General features: G+C 39.8%; 1 protein-coding gene across 1 annotated transcript in view; it reads right to left on the bottom strand.

The window, feature by feature from the left end:
• Window positions 1-5,245: 5,245 nt before the first annotated feature.
• Window positions 5,246-18,167, bottom strand: part of KCNS3 (potassium voltage-gated channel modifier subfamily S member 3) — a 34,385-nt gene continuing 21,463 nt past the window's right edge. The window contains exon 2 of the mRNA XM_080387962.1: window positions 5,246-17,566. Coding sequence (XP_080244088.1) covers window positions 16,033-17,517 — 1,485 coding nt within the window. The 5' untranslated portion in view covers window positions 17,518-17,566 and the 3' untranslated portion in view covers window positions 5,246-16,032. The remainder of the gene's footprint in view (window positions 17,567-18,167) is intronic.

Below are 18,167 nucleotides of genomic sequence, written 5' to 3'. Positions count from 1 at the left end.
TGATCATTTTTAGGTTCCTAAAAATGGGAACATCTGGGAAGCTCACTAATGTTTAAGTGTTAACTAATGGAAAAGGCTGCCAGATCCAAATAGCAAACTCTTGTCAAATAGCTTCTTATTCTCCAACTATTATCTACCCAGTTAAAAGGACCCTGCAATGAATGACAGTCACCAGACACAAAAAGAGTTACACTGGCAATATCATTAATGAAAGTCATCTTCAGTGCGTCAGAGAAGATGCAGAAACCATGATGATTAGAACACAGAACCTTTCCAAAACCAGATTTATAAACTTTTCCCATCCATGAGGATCAGAAACAGAAGGACTGGAGAGGTCTGTGGTACAGTGTTTATTAAAACCCACTGAGTATAGCTGTGACTACTCAGGTTCCTTTGCCTCTCTTGGTTTCTTTTGTGAAATCCTGATGGTCTTTGCACCAACAGTGAAAAGTAAGCAGTTCTTTTCATGTAGAGGGCAGTAAACCAGTGAAGTTCTGTAAAGTGAAGTCTCAGGGTTGTAAAATTGTTGCAAATTAATTTTCTGGTCATGGAGACAATTAATTCATGATGCCAACCCTTGGCTCCAGACTACACCTGCCAGTCCTTAGAGTTTGTTTCCAGAGGAAGAAGTGCTTCACCCGCTCCCTCCATCACCTCGCTCCAGAACGTCTGCCCTTTTTCCTTTCTCTCCTTCCAGCCTCAGCCTGGTAGAGGCCTTCCCCTGGGCTTCCAAAACTCACCTCCCAGCTTTCCAGTGAGACCTTCTCTGGCTGGGAACCACACAGATGCCTTTATTTGCCAGTAACCTCCAAGGAACAAACACACAGCTCTTCCCCAGGCTGGGAGGGGGAGAGCCCTTCACCTCTCTTACATCTTTGCCCTGTCAGAGGACACAGGCTGGGCTGCAGATTCTGCCTTTGCTCCAGCCTGAGCCTATTTTTATGAAGGGACTAGAAGAAATAAAGATGCTTTGATACAAACTATTCTGAATTGTTCTAAAGCCTACAGTATTTATTAAGGATGCACATTCACTTGGGACACAATGAAAATTCTGGGGTTTAAGAACTGGTTGAGCACATCCTACCTGGATATGTCAAGACCTGAAAATGAAGCATTAAAAATCATTAGGTATTTAAACAAAATGAACAATTATATTTTCACTAACATTTGACTTCATACTGAAAGCAGCTTTCCTATATTCATTAAGGGATAAGTTTTCTGTCTGAGTAGGGAGAGATACTGGAAAAAATAATTGTTTCTTTATACCCTAGAATTCATAAATGTTATTTCAAATATTTACAAATGCATGGACTGGAATACAGTTTTAGTGAAATAATCTAGCACAAAAAATGATTGCTCACTTTCCCACAGGAAGAAATTGAGTTTCACCCATGCTCCCTTTCCTGTATGATTAACTGATATTTCTGAACCAACAACAGATGACCTGAAGTAACCACTCACAAGAGGCTAAAGTCATAAATAGATACAGTCTTGAAAATATTTATTTAAAAGCCAAATAACTTTCAAATCAGCTAAGCAACATGATAGGCTTGCTTGGCACATATTGAGATATAAGGATGGAATCTTCCCACAACTTAAAGCCTATGCAGTTTTCTCAGAGAGTACATGCAAGGAAAGCAATAAAAGATCTAACAACTTGGGGGGGGGGGGGGAGCAGTATATAAATATCTATGCTGGTAATGAATACAAGCTGGCTATGTTTCATTGATGGCAAAAATAAAAATACAGACCAGTTTTATCATGACTTTCAAACGGGAGTGCAGTCACAATTAAGCTCAGATTTCAACATCAATGGAAAACTCAATTGTATCAGCACCAACAAAGTCTATATAATATAAATATCCATTAATAATGAGAAGCAACCACACCAAAGGCATGGCTAAATATAAAAAAGCCTATAAATAAAAATTACTGCATGTAACTGCCCAAATAGACTATGCTGGAAGCTCAATCTTATTCACGCTCTAACAAAATGAAAGTTACCTTCTATCAGCACAACATTCTCTAAAGAGTTAGGAAGCAGCTGGAAACATCTATCGAGGGTACTAGCTGTTCTCCAAAGATGCCATCCCCAGAAGCTGTGATGCATGAACATCAGCTTTTTCAGTACTTTTGTAAATTCCTCCAGTTGTTGTGGTGGCAAAGCAGAATTGAAAGGTTTGCACTGGCCCATTAATTGACTCCAGGAACTATCCTGCTGCCAATAGCTCCCATGTCAGGGTTTCTAGTTCTTTCCTCCTTTCATCAAAGAGAGGGAAGACTACAGAACTGCAGAACCAGTTGCTATGAGTGCTGCCTTACTTCGATTTACGGAGGAGAGGGAGGTTTGGGGACTTATCAAAAATATTTTCCCTCCAGTTAAGGAGCCATGCACATATTCCAGCTCAGCTGGAAAGGAACTAAGCTAGAAAACTGGCCAGTCTCAGAGTGGCACAACAATATTTACAGTACGGTTCACAGATTAAAGACTTGCTAGTGGGACACAGAGATATAATTTATTCTAAGAATACTTATGCAAGGAGCTAAACAGGTACGCAAAGCACAGAGGACTACCATATCCCTGGCTTCCTTGCGTTCTTCTTTCACATTCAAACATAAGAGGCTGCTTGAATTTAAACTATGTATCTTGAAGCTATATGATATTTATGATAAACAGTTCAGTGGCACAGGTGAGGTCAGTGTTTTATACAATGAGATTTCATCATTCACACAGTGAACGACAAAGCTTTACAAACCACAGAAGTCTGGCATCTATTCAGAAATTAATTGAAATATTTTGTTCAAAATTGCAGGAGACAGTGAAAAGTTTAATGATTATGTTGTTGTTATACTATTTATAAGGCACTTTTCAAGCACACCCATGGACGGTTGATCAGCACATCAAACACAGTAAGATATACAAATCTAAGCAAAGCATAACAAAGAAAGTTAGATCCTGACTTTAAAAAGAAGAGGTTGCATTCTACAGCCTTGAAGCCAGATTTGGAATAAGTTCAGTGCTTAGAATTAATTTAAAAAGAAAAAGTGCTCCTCTAAGGAAAGAAGTGAACTTCTATTCCAAGTATAAAATGTGGCTATATTTCTGGTATCCACACACTGAATTAAATTATGTCTGAAAAAATTAGGAAAGTATGAAAAGAAACCTGTCTGTCCTGTCTAAAGAGAAACAGATAGGATTTCAGTGAACCAAATGTAGTCAAGGGGTTAAGGACAGAGATTCAAAATAGTAGCAGGGGTAAAAATGCAAACTGATGTATTCAAAAGAGCCTAGGAAAATTGGACTTTTGTGTGCAAAGCCTGTCAGAAAATAAAACTTCATGTTGCCATGGAAATTGAACCCATTCCCAATCACAATGGAAGGGTGGGATTTTGAAATTTCCTCTGAACAAAAGTTTCCAGGGGAAAAAAAAAGATTAATTCAGAGGCATACAAATATGTTGCTTCTGACATAGGAAATGCTTTGCGTAGGTAAGGATCAGGATTGCATTTCAGTAGTTCAGCTTACAACTATTTATGTAATTAAAATATTAATACCGGTATTAGAGCAAATTTACTTAACACACAAGAAAAGCCTTTTCAGTACTATATGCAAATACATGCATGACAAATCGAACAGATCACAAAGATGATGATTAAAGAATTCGAGTTTGCACTTTGACTTTTAAAAACAGACATGAAATGGAATTAACACTTCCTTACAAGGGTGCTGCTGGGAAGATAAATTACATCTGCATAGTGCTTGCATACCAAAATTATCTATACCAAGAAAAATAAGGCAAACATGCCAAAGGCTGATAGTGGCCTTGGAATTTGCTCACGGCAGACTGTCACTGTGTCTCCATCATGCTCCCAAGGACCCTTTCACTGAGTAAGAAGTTATTTGACTCTTTATTGACATATATTCCCAGTTTGCTTCCTGAAGGTCCTTTCTCCTTTTTCACCAGTAAGACCATAGGAAAATATTGGCCAACATCAGCAAGGAAATCTGCTTTGCCCCTTAAGTCCAAGACAGAGTCACAACAGTAATTCAAATGTACGAGGCTGGGTCCCATCATCTAGATGTTTTGTCCCCACCACACCCCAACTTCTTGGGCCGTGGATGCCTCTGTGACACAGGTAGGTAGTCAAGTAAAGTCCTTAATGAAGCCACTGAGTCAGACTCAATGGAGTAAGTATTTCTGTCCCCAACAAACTAACAAGTTACAGAAAGATCTGAACTGTTGCCACAGCTATGGAGTCACTGAAAAAACTCAGGTCTCCATCAAGAGGATGGTAACCCAGCGCCTTTGCAACTTTTCAGGCTCACAGCTCTCTTCCACCCACTCAGCAGAGAATTATTGTGTTTTTTAAACCTGTGTCATAGGAGCAATCTGCTCTGTCTTTACACAGATTTGTATCAGCACGAGTGAGATAACAAGCAAGCGGAGCAGGAGGCATTCTCGAGCCACATCTAACATCTTTGTGCTCCCCAGCTTGAGCCCAGCTCCTTTGCTCTCTAAGCAATACAGAGAAAAACTATGCTTTGTCTTCTTGCAAAAGCCTTTCACATACATTAAGATTGCCCTAACTGTCCAAGTCTTCTCTTCTCTAGAATAAACAGCATAAGTATTGATTAATAATATTATAACAATCTCTCTCTTGAGCCTACTTAGCCATTTTAGTCACTACTTCTGCTTACCAGCCACTAAGCAGTTACTGGTTGATGCTAGTTTATTTACTGGAAAGAGCTTCAAAACATATTCACCAATTATTGCAGAAGAACTTAAATGTCCATTTGTAATTACTACTTAAAAGAAATAACAATTTTCTCGGTGATCAGCCTTCAGTTAGATTCCCATTAACGGAATCACATGACCAGATGGGGTCCAACAGGCTTTTTGTGTGTTTTCTTTTTTGTGCTTCGTAACAAAGCCCTCATGTATAAACTTGTTAAAATGGACTGATCTCCTTTCTCAGGATGTGATTTTCTTGTAACTGCTTTTTATTTTCTGTCTTGAGCAAACCAGATGATTCATTTCTGCGTACCAGTCACCACCTGAGTGTCATGCACATCAAGGGAAGGAGGTAATGGATCAGTGACAGCAATCACAGAGGTGACATGGATTTTTTTAGTTTTTTGCTCCATCTGAATTCTCTGAGGAAGGTAAGCATCTCCCAAAAAATACAGCTAAAACTGGATGAAAACAGTATTTTTTGTGAATAGGAAATTCATTGAAAAAGGCTGTGACAGTGAGACCAACTTTATTTCTGAATCCAGCCCACAGTTGGTGGGAATCTTACACAAGACAAACAAACTGAACAAAAACAAAACAAAAAAGGCAGGAGGGATTTTGGAACAGCGCATATTTCATTTTGAAATTTTCTGAGAGCATCTTGTTTCCAAAGATGCTGAAATGCTGCATTTCAACATATTCTAAAAAAATACTTTTTCATTGTGAAACTTTTTTTTTTATGTCAAACCAGCCTAAATTTAATTATATGCAAAAGAATTAACCCCTCAAAATCAAATGAAACACTGAGTCAAGGAAAAAAAGCTCAAGGGGTCTTAAATTATATATTTAAAAAAAAAAAAAAAAAAAAAAACAAACATTTAGTTCAGCAACCAAGTAGAAAAATCTATTGTTTGCTGCAATAAATTATACTAATTTTTTATATAACTGTGACAGGACAGCACAGGGGACAAGTATTTCCGTGCCCTCCTCCTCTCACAATAAGCCTTTTTTTTTTTTTTTAGACATTTCATTAAAGACAGCTTATTTTAAACAACTTGGCCAAAACTAAAGTCAGCTCTTCCAACAAGACCTCAACTTTTTCCACTTCACAGTTAAGTCACCACTTTCCCAGTAACATGAGGCCCTCTTCAAGATCACCACCCCGTTTTCGACCACCATACTCCCCCTAGGGAAGGAGTGTATAGTCTGAGAGACAACTGCTGTCCTACGTAGCTTTAATGTCAGAAAGAGAGGCAAAAGATGTGATGGAAACCAGAAGGGCTGGATGACAGAATGACTGGCACAGGATCACATGAAACTTCAGTTAGAGCCGCAAGGGAAGATCCCAATCTTTTGTAGCCCAAAGTTGCTGCTCTCCACCACGAGAGCAATCTGCCTGAGCCAGCCCTGATCCATCCCTGATGTTCCATGCCTGCCTGTGCTGCAATACCTACAGTTTTCCTGGTGGAAGCAAGATTGGCTGCTGATCCCTTCAGTACCGTTGCTTCCAAATGACCACAACAAAACACTTGGCTGTCCACGTTTCCACCATTTGAGCTGCCTTCACCCTGCCAAAGATAACTTTTAATTAAGGTGTCAAAAATGACAGGATTGAAACTCCTTTTTCAGCTATTTTTTTTTGACCACTGAATTACAAGTAGTTTGTCATCTGACTTGCCAAGAGGAAGGTATCTCAACCTCCATGAAAGGAGTCAGAGATAGGAAAGAGCCAGCAATTTTTCTTTCCTGTCCTTTTTTTTTTGTTTTGTTTTGTTTTTTAATGTTCATATGTATATATAGTTTCTTTGTGATAACTTCATCCAAGAAAGGTCATTCTGATAACTGTGGAATTGTTTGGTCACTAGAGTTATTATTCAAATATTTTTGCCTGCCTTTTTTCACCACACAAAAGCATGCATTTTTCTTCTCTTTTACTCCTCCATCCCAAAATAACCTATCAGCCCATGTAAAGTTTATTGCAAGTGGTTTTTGTATGGTGAACCAGTTTTGTGATGGGGAAGTCACCTACATTTTAAAGGAACTGGATCCTGAAATTACATGTGGGAGGAACAGGGTGTCAGCAGTACAAAGCATTTCTTCCTGACCTCATTCCCTTCACCCTTTCTTTGAGTTTGCTGAATAGCTGGGAAACTTGCATGGATTATATAGCCTGACACATCCTGTATGCTCTAAAAGGGGAGTATGTGTTGCCAAAGCCCCCTTGGATGCTGTAAAGTGCAGAATGAAAAAGAAAAGAAAGGCCACAAAGTACGCTAGACTGTCCAAAAAAGAATTCCCAAAACAAATTTATCTCCCAGGTTACACTTTGCAGTGGTTCATCCTTTCTGAAATGACCACAAGAAGGGAGACTGCACTTTCCAGAGCTGCACTATGGCACAGTCCCCTTCCATGGAACATGTTTCTCTGTAGGAGTTGAGGAGAGGAAAATCTTCAAGACATAGAGGGTAAGATTACCCAACAAAGCATCTTTGCAGCATGTCCTCTCTGCAGACATATTTCTTGCCATCATCCCCTTTTTCCTGTTCCATTACCTCATCCCAGCTGCTCCCATTGCATCTTTACTCTACTTTCAGGTCTGAAGAGGCATTTTAATGCCTGGGGAAATCATCACTGGATTGAGAGGGACATTGTGGATACAGCACAGAAGGCTACAGTCCATGCAGTGCGCCTATGCAGCAGAAAACCACAGGTGCAGAGATGTCGTCTTCTTTCCACCCACCACCCCAAGCACAGAGTATGCAAGAGCTGCATGGCACATCCAGCATGCAGATTCTCTTTCCCAGTCCCCAGATTCCTCCAACATTAATTTTCAGATGGGGTCACAGTGGCCCTAAAGACTCTCTGAACACTGAATTTTCACCTAAATTTTATTATGCTCCTCCCATTCTTGCCCTGTCATTACTCCTATGACAAGGCAGAAAAGCCAGGGCAAAAAGCCTTTGAGCCACCTTCCCCCCTCATCTCAGTTGTTGCTTTCAAGGAATCTTTGTTTTCTAAACCCTTTCCAGATACCCTAAATCTTATTTGGATTAATTAAAACATTAAGTGGGGCATGCAGAAGTTTTCAGCAGGTGACAATACGGTGAAAACAAGCTAATAAACCCCAACATTTCTGCTGCAAGTGCCCTTGGCAATGACCCACGAGTGCATGCTCACACTGTATTGCCTAATGGGATCACTTTGCATGCACCACACACCCCTATAATGCAGCAACTCCTCGATGAGTGCCAGCATGGTAGATTAACAGAGGTTACCTCTGGTGCCAGACATCTAAAAGCCTGCACAATAATGCTTTGACAGCTGTCCAATCTGTCTGTATACGTCAAAATACCTGAAGCACAAGCCTCTCATTTACAGAGGCAGCCTAAAAGCCAAGAGTACATTACTGCACAAAAAGCCACAATTAGGACAGAACTGGTTTAGGTTTACTACCTGGATTTCTATTAACCTTTCATTCACTGAACACTGCCAGAGCTTTAGTTTTGTGGCTTGAGATACATTAAATGTGTCATACCTGTGCCATAAATCCTTATGCTGCTTAGGAATGCTTCTGATGAATTTTCAATTCATTTTCAAGCCCTCTAGCAGTGTATTTGACATCACTGCAGACTGAAATGCTTTTCCCTCAGATTCAATTGTCTAAAATAATTCTCCAGATAAATATTGGCTATTATATATTTTGATTCTTCAGTTAACACAAAAAAAGCGCTAATGCAAAACTGTGGGATTCCAAAATGTGGGATGCCAAAGGCAAAGGAACAGAATTACAAAATCAATTATAAGAAAGTTGGGTGTGCCCACATCCTACCCACCAGCTATTTCTCTTTCCACACCTGTATCTAGAGCTAATTTATTCTTAAAAATATCCTTCAAGGAAAAATATTGCTGTGATTTTGGTATGGTTTTGCCTTTAAAAACAAAAGTTGGAACAACATGAAAAACTGTCCCAAGGGAAGGGAGGTCTTCACAAAGTTAAATTCCTTAACTTCAATGTGCCATTCTTTTCATTCAGTACTCTCCATCACCACAGAACAGCAAGATTCTTACTCCACCCGCTCCTGAAATATTTAAAGAAATAAAAAAATGTGTTCTACTTTCCATCCAGGAGGCTTATGAAGCCGTGCTGTCAGACACCAGCATCATTCTGGTTCATAAGGAAGTCCTGTGAACTCAGTGGACATTCAGCTGGCATTCTGGCAACATGACTTATTTATTCACCAGTTTTTTTCCAAAAATCCACAATTTAAATATGCAAGACTGCAACCTCATTTTCCCGAACAAAAGAAAAGGCTACTTATTTGTGTACTTAGGATTACACCACCTGGAATAAAATGCCAAATTTATCTATCTGCCTATCTCAGGACCTAAGCTGGTCAATTAATTGATTAAAAAAAAATAGCTAAAGTCCTAAAGTTCACAATTCAGGAGCAGGAAAAATCCCTTTCTGTGAAATGCATGGCATTTGATGCTGTAAAAAAAAAAAAGGACTAGAGAAGCTGTTTTAAACTCTTTCATGCTTGTAGTTTCCAGGTTTCTACAAAACGGGGTAAAAGTTGCAAGAATGATTCATAGTGTGTGAAACACTTCAGAAACATCCAAACTCCAGTCAGAGTGAAAGGCAGAGACAGCATCACATCCAGAAACTGGCTTAGAGAAAAGGACATATTGTACCTGCAACTCAAAGCCTGTGGGAAGACAAATGTTATTCCAGCTAATGGAATGGGTTGAAGGTTGCATACAGATCTCTCTCTGATTCAGTAGAAGCCCTTGGATTACCACAACACAGAGTAGCCTTCAAATGGCTGCTGGTAAATATCTGAACCTTGAAATTCTTCCTCATTTCTGCTTTCTCTCCCAGGTCTCTTAGAGGTATAGGAAGGTGGTGACACAGTGATATTATCCTACATCCCTAAAGGCCATTTCTTTCGTACAGACCTCATTAATTTCTCACCCAACACCATTCCCTCCTAGGGACAGCTGGCTACACATCCAACAGCCCCAGGAAGGGTCTGCTGAGCAGTCCTCAAGGCTGCATGAGTCCCTCAGCCTATATGCTCAAGAGCTATGTGTTAAATGTGCCAAGGAAGAAGGGAAGCCCACGTACTGTTTCCTGCACACAGTCCCTTGCTCCTCACTACTGAGGCAGCTGCAACACAAAACAGCAGTTGCAGCTAAACAATATTTCTACAGTTTCTTCAAGCCCGGGTTTTTTTCCAGCTCCATAGATGCAAATCCAAGACTTGGCTCCACTATTATATTTATATGAATGCACAGAGGCAGATTTTACAACACATGGCACAGTAAGAATATTTTATATGGCTTATAGGAAGCCAAGAAATAATGCAAATTTGGGTCACAAAACTACTGTCAGCATATTGTGGCTACCTCTTTGCTAACACCAGTTTGCTCCTCCTCATATTTATTATGCGGGGTGGGGGTGTTAATTACAGCAGGAGACTGAACTTCCACTTGTAGGTCATTACAGACTCTTAACAGACAGCTAGCAAGGCTTTTGGGGAAAGTCCAAACTTTCCTGTACAGGAAGCTGCTTTTAGCAATATTACACTGGATTAATCCTTAACCAGTGGCTATCACTGACCAGCCTTCAGACTTCACAATGAATTCCTGTGTTTGGCTTCATGTCACCCAAGTTCAGATGCCGACATTAGAAACACAGTCCTTCCTACAAATACAATGTTATGAAGGGAAGGATATCACCAGAGGATAATCACATCCCTACTTCTTATCGCCTAGCTCTCATCAGATCTAACTTCAGCTGCCTAAAGGCCAGGCATCTACAACCTAATTAATTCATACAGGCTTTTGTCCTTCAGACAGGACCCATCTACAGGTCGGATATTTGTACAGAAAGGGTTGATGTGCTGTCTCCCAAGGAGGTCTGTTGTTTCTCTGTTGACAGAGCCCAAATGATAGCTGAGGTTAGGGGAAATTATTTCTGCCAGACTGTCTTTCTGTCTTTGATGATTTGTAAGATCCAAGGACAATGATACTAAATGAGGCTACATCAACGTCTAATACAGTCATATGCTAGCTAGAGTAGGATTTGCAGTGGAAATAGTGATGAATGCCATAAAAAATTAGATTAATTTAGCAATATATATGCCATTAAATAGTAGAAACCAACTAAAAATTATACCATTATAATGCAGTGCCTTCTTGGAGTCTAACTTGAAATAGTTTTGAAGAAACAGGGAGAGCAGACAACCTTCATATTCACCACATGAAGCTGCATGGTATTGCTTTTAACTGGCAAAATACAGGACCAGTTAAGCTTCTCCTCCATCACCAGCCCTCATCTTGGCAACTCAGTTCCCTGGCCTACACGTTCATGGGCCTGTTGGGCATGCTGCAAAGTCTTTCCCTCCCACTGCTATATGTGATATGGGAAAAACTGATGAGTGTGGATGACAGAACCCTTTGACCTGCAGCCACTGACCTGCTAAAACCCTGAGCAAAGACTGCCCCTCCAATATATGCACCAAAAATACATGAAATGTAGGTGATTTCCTCAGGGAAAGTGTCATAATTTATACTTAATCTGATTATATCATGCACCTAAATGAGTCTGCCCAGAGGGCATATATACAATTATGTATAAACTCTATTCACCCCCCAGGAGCTCTGCTTTTTACTCCTTAACTACCTGTAACAGCTATCAGCCTATTCCACAAGGAATTACCACTCCTTGTACCACCTTAGTTGTGCCAGTGAGGTGGGAGGGCAACGCCAGAGTGGAAGTCAATAACAAAGTCTTGTAACTTGTCTAGAAACACACAGTGACTTTTTCTTCTCCTAGACTGCACTTGGACCACGGACTCATCATGAAAAATTAATGATGACTACATGAGAAACTAAGAAAAAGAGGTCTCAGCAAATCATGACATTTTGCTGTGCTTAGAAGAGACACCACAATAATTGCGTAGCAGAAAAGTGCTGAGACAGTTTTAATGGCATCTGCTGTCTTTTAATTGACAGAGCATAAACATTTCAGAAATACAAGCAACAGCATCGCAGCCACACAGCACCAGACAGCAATATTTACCAACTGCAACCAAGCTACTGCTGTCAGTCACAAATTGCACATCTAGCACAGGGTTATTCTGATTTTGTTTGAGAAATGTCCTCTTTTGGATGAAGAAGTATTAGCAGCTTCACAAACACTTTCAGCTAATAAAAAAAAATATTATAGGAAATCTCCACACCTTAGTGGTTTTCTGTCACTTGCTCTAGACGTTAGGAACGTGTGGAAAATAATAAATGTATTAATAATACACAGCAACCTGTCAGGAGCCCTTGGCGTGCCACAAGCCCGTGTACTGCATTTGCCAGTTAAATCTGCCTGATACTCTCCACATTCTCTGACAGCAACCTGTTCGCGTGGGAACCGACACAAAGCCTGCTTTTAAATAGTAGTATTTTGCATTATGATGCCTGACACTAATTCCTACTAAGCCATAAGTGCTATTTCATTTACAGACCTGACACAGATGTTTATTTAGCTCATATTTATGCTCACTGATTTGAGCCACACTGTGACTTTTCTTACAAAAAAGCACAGCCCTTAAGTGTGTTAGCGACTGCTCATATATACAGCAGAAGTGCTCACTAATTTCATTCCTGCTAAGATCTGCCTGCTGCCATCCAGGTGGATGAAACATGCCTTTCCAGACTCAGAGACACCCTCGTTCTGGGACAGAAGCAGGACTGCTGGGCCACAGGCTGGGTGGGAAGGGAGGCCAAGGTGGTAGCAGGAGGGGATGTGAGGCAGAAGGGGAAAAAAGGGAAGAAAAGCACTAGTGGAAAAGAACAAGAAATAAAGTGAAGACATGTGAGGACTCTTTCTGTCATCTTTTACCTTTCCCTTTCTTCTAAGGTCCTCTCAGGTTTTCCTGTCATCTCTTTTGGTTAACAGCTTCCTGCCTTCTCCCTTTTCTCTTTTCTTATTCCTCTACATTGGCCTTTTCCCTCTTCTAACACACACCAAAAAATGGTGGCAGTGACAGAGCTCACTCCCAGAAAGGCACAAGCTGTGAGCAGCAACACTGTGCCATGGTGTCATCCCATGCTACCAGTGAAAACTGCTGCAAAGATGGATGCTACTGTGGAAATACTGGATATGGAAAGGGAATTATTTGCCATCAGGACAAAGAAACTAATAACGTGCCAATAAACTGTTCTGCATAAAGACCAACAAATCTCTCCCACATAAAATGGGATGCATATCAGAACAGTAACCTTTTCTGTGCTTTGGTGTCTGAAACAGAGCAGTTGAGTGGAAAGAATTTAGGAAGCATTTTTAAGCAGAAAAACATGTGGTTCAGGAATACAAAACCAATAGACAATCTACCTTCTGTTCACACTGGTATTACATACCGATAATATGTAACTATAGACAAAGAAAGAAGACAAATTAAACAAGAAACAATCCCCTCTTACGCTTATTTCTTACTAGTTAATTCGTTTCCTAAAAACTTTTACTAGCAGGAAGAACATGCAGTATTTCAGTATTTGCTGTCATCTGCTTGCTTCTGGCACTCAAGACTTGTGACACTCCATGGTACCAGTGCATGTTACAGGGCTGCAGTCACGCCTCAAGGAGGGTGTCTTTTGGTATGAAACATGGCTCACATCCTGCTCCCAGTTACACCTGTGTGAAACCAAGGTGCTGGATTTATTGCAGCAAAGGGCACAGAAAACAACAAAGCCATTTAAGATGCAACTGATTTGAAAAAAGCTGAGATCTCATCACAGAAATCAAAATAACATACACCGTATGATATGTACTTTACCTTCTGTTATGTTCCTGCTGCAAGCTGTATCTCTGCACAAAAAAAGTCATAGAAACTTAAACAGTATCACAGCCTTAAGACTGAGTCATGTGTTTGATCAAGAGCTTATTAATTGTATGATGAATTACCAGTCAGTAAAATTTAATACAAAAAGTTGTATACTCTGTGATCCTTGGGTAATGCTTAATATATAAAATAAGATTTTTCAGTAGCAGGGTTTTTTTCAACTATTTAATATAAATTTCTTGCAGGTTTTGTGCATTACAATATTTTTCATTGGTTTTGAACTTCAGTGGCAATGTAATATATCTTTATACTACCAAGAGAGTTTCTTTGGACAGTGAGCAATTTTATGCTGTTATTCTGCTGGTTCCTATTAGGTTTATATGCATATAAATATTTAATATTTTATATGATTGCATCTTTGTAATGTTAATTGTTCAGTAGAACAAAACACATTTAGGCTAACTTTCCCTTTTGGTATTCCTGCACTAACTATGGGAAGAATCAACCTTAATTACCTGTGAAGCATCACATACATTTACAACACTCAGCAAGTAATAAGCCAAATTCTGAAGTTTCTCCAAAGGTCAAAATATTCTCTTTAAGTCCCATATCGCTATATTGGTGCACAGCAGTCCTGAGGGACACCTCTTTCCAAAGGTATAGGTTGATCCATCCTATTATTTCTTGTTTCGCCACCTCAGAAAGAGGTTAGAGCTCTGTGCCTCAGTAAATATAAGTGCACCTCAGCTACTTAATGTATTTTGCAATAGAAACCATGGCATACACCTGAAAAATCAACCTTCTGCAGAGGCTAAAATTGATTGCCATCTTCTGGTTTTCTCAGTCTTGAAGTCAACTCTTACTGAGTTTGATCTGCCTGAGTAGAAACTCAGCAAGGGCTTCAGCATTTGGCCCAATAATTACAAAAAAAAAAAAAAAAAATAAAAAATAGAGTGAAGCCTCTGTTTAAGGAAAATATCGACATCACAGTATCTTCAATTCTCCATTGCCCAACATGTAATTTAGTCACCAGACAAATGAAAGAAAATGAGTGTTCAGAAACATCATGGGCTTCTGTAAGGTCCTCAGGTTTCTCCAGCACTCCTTTATGCTAGGCTCAAGGGTTGGCCTTCCTTTTGAATAGCCCTAGAAGATCCAATTTGAACCAGAGCAGGATTAACTGGTTGCATAAGAAACCTCTGGAGAGGAGAGGAACACAGAGCTGCAGCACTCTGCCAGGCAATGAGCACCACTCCAGCCTATAGTACCAACCAGGAAAGCTGCCATCACCAACAGATAAGCTTTAGAAAAAGGAGCTGAAATAGTTTCACACATAGATGACCACATACAATGCCCACTCTGCATCTCTGATGGGTGATATATGGTAGAGGACAGCATGTCCACACATCTCTGTTGCTTGGCATTACAGCCCTGGACTGAGAACCAGTGCAGCTGAGATGCTGCTCACATTTGTTCCTACCAGCGAGGCAGTAACCTCCGGCAACCGAGCAGCACTGACAGCAGGGAGCAGGAATTTCTAAAGACCTCCACAGATGTTTGCTTCAGTGCCGACAAAACAAAGCCTCTGGGGAAGCTCCTGGGGTGGTCTTAATCACAGCAGGATCCTCTTCAGGCACCAGAAGTGCTTAAGTTTGCAAAGGACGAAGAGGTGGCTAAATGGTACAATAAGCTCCTGTCCTGCCTACACCAGCCACTTCATCCTGGGACTCATCATTTAGACCCTTTAGGACATGATAAAGCTTGGCCATGCTGGACACTGGGGAAAATATAGGCACAATGGGAATAATTTATTTTGACAAACTAAAATGTATTGTGCTTTTGGAAAGAAATTCATAAATATTATGCTTCCATGGAGTAAAAAACAATATGTACCAATATATTTTCTGCCCCAACTTAGGAAACAGGTTCCCAGCTCCAAAATTATGTAAATGTGTTAGTGAGCACAGTTTTACATATATGTAATTAGTTCTTTTTCCTGATGTATTTGCAGGTGAAAACTTCACTTGTTTGTGCAATAGTTCTTACGTTTGTAATATATCTCTACCTGAAAAGCAGCAAATTATAAAAGCAGATTCTGTATAAGCTATCAGATTGCTGCAGAGGAAAAAACCAACCAATTTAAAAAAAAAAAAAAACAAAACACACTACACCACAAAACCAAACAAACACTGATCTCACATTTAAAACTGTTCTCCTGACTTTTTCTCCCAAAAAATGCATAACATTAGCTGTGTAAAAACTAAGCCACCATATGAGGCATAATTTAAAGCCTCATATAAACAATGAAGCTTTTCTGGCATCCTCAGAGCAAAGAATGTCCAAATATGGCTGAGAGTTAAGTACCCTGAGAATTAACTGCTCTTAATAAATTCACTGAAATTTGTGAGTCCACATTTACCAAGAATCAGAAGAGAATTAAAGGGAACAGAATGTGATTCAATTCATTTTCCTGTACCATTCTCTAAAGATGTTGTGTTATAAACATCCTCCATATCCTGGATGCTGGAGGCATCTGTTGAATCTTGGTCGCTGACTACAATTCCTACTGAAGAAAGGCTAGAAATGAAGGAGTGCATCTTTTTTGCATAAATATCCCTAATGTTAAAATAAGGTAAGTCATTACATTTCTCTTTGCGATCATTGTTGCATTGGTCTGGATCAATATCTTTTTGCTTTTGATAGTACTTAGAAAACTTATTGAAAATAATGGTGATTGGAAGTGCTACCACTAGTATTCCACAGATAATACACAGGGTGCCAAGCAGCTTTCCAGCAAGTGTGACCGGGTAAGTGTCCCCATAACCAACAGTGGTCATGCTGATGGTTGCCCACCACCAGCAAACAGGAATGCTGTGCAGTTCTGATGAGTCATCATCTTTCTCCACTGAGTAGACAAGCACGGAAAAAATAGAAATCCCAACAGACAAAAACAAAAGCAGAAGTCCAACTTCCTGATAGCTGTGTCTCAAAGTGGCGCCTAAAGATCGCAGTCCTACAGAGTGCCTGGCTAGTTTCAGGATGCGAAATATCCTCATTAACCGCAGGATCTGAACCACTTTCCCCATGTTTTCAATATCTTCGCTTTCTTCTTCTTTTGTGTCCACAGCCAATGTGGCATAAAATGGGATAATAGAGACAAAATCAATGATATTCAGTGGTTTCTTCCAGAACTTCTTTTGACTTGGAGCAGTGATGAGCCTGATCACTAGTTCAGCAGTGAACCAGATGATGCATGTAATCTCCACAGCTTCCAGCACAGGGTCTTCAATCTCCCTGTCATTGGCATCCAGCCTTTGAAACTCTGGCATGCTATGAATGCACATGGCCACGATCGATGCCAGGACAACACTCAGGGATGACACGGCAATTAACTTGGCAGACAAGCAGTATGCAGGATTTTCCATTCTGACCCAGATCTTCTTTCTTATTTCACCAAAACATAGATTGTCAAACTTTTCCAGTTCTTTATCAAATATGGATGACTCTTCAATAGAGGAGTCTATACTTCTGTCATTGCTCTTCTGATCCCAGTCTTTCTCAGGACCTTCTTCTTTCCTTTCTTGGTACCGATTGCTGCAGCAGGAATCAATGAAGAGCTCATTTATGCCCCAGTACTCTATTTCCTGGCAGAAGGAAAAGACACAAAGTTCTTCCATGACATGAAGTTTGCCTGTATAGTAAAAATTCAGAACATATCGGAACAAGGAAGGATTCCTGTCAAAGTAATATTCCTTGTCTGCAACGCTGTAATCATCACACAGTTCTAGAATAGCCTCTTCTGAATGGCATTTGAGAAGTTTCCCTAGCCTGGTATGGGGAAATCGGAGCAAGGTGCTTTGATCTACTGATTGCTTAAAGCCACCCACATTCAGATTGATAAGTTCTGCATCTTTGCCAGGTCTGCGGAAAAATTCACCATAAACCATTTTGAACAGATGAGTTCCACTGCTGGTGCCCAATGAGATTACATTGAACCTGAAAAGAACATAAGATATTGTTAGAGCATTTAATTGAGTTTTGCTCTTGCGACACATTTTTTCCCTCTCTAGTTACTGTGAGATGCTGTAACCAAAAAAAAAGAAATGAAATGATGAATACTATTTTTCAGCATTTCACAGAAGTAGGTTTAAATCAGTGCGGTGGTTTAACATAGCTTTAGCAAATTTGAAAGCAATAGGTTCTGGTTTAGCTTTTCTTAATTTTTTCTAGTGTGGGGGAAGAATGCCTAATTAATCAGTAAATTGGGCTCTGTTCTACTATCACATCAAAATTATTAGTCATGAAATAAGTTTACTTCAGTTGTGTAAAAATTCTTTAGTTTTAAGACAGAAAACTTGTCAAATCACCAAAACATTTAGTACAAAGCTTAAAAGCAGATGTCTCTCAATTATGGTTTCAGTAGAGTTGTACTGAGTTATATGATGTTGCAATTTATAATCCACTACTTCCAATGCAGACTGCAATTACTTCTGTTGTCATATCAATTAACTTCTTTCTAGAGTCATCCACAGAACATTCTGTATTCTTGAAAACATACCAAATGTACATTTGAAGCTTTCAAATTCCTGACTTCAGA

Source organism: Falco punctatus (assembly GCF_963210335.1).
Source record: "Falco punctatus genome assembly, chromosome: 5".
NCBI lineage: Eukaryota > Metazoa > Chordata > Aves > Falconiformes > Falconidae > Falco > Falco punctatus.
The sequence above is the reverse complement of the archived record's forward strand: the minus strand, read 5'-3'. Positions and strand labels throughout refer to the sequence as shown.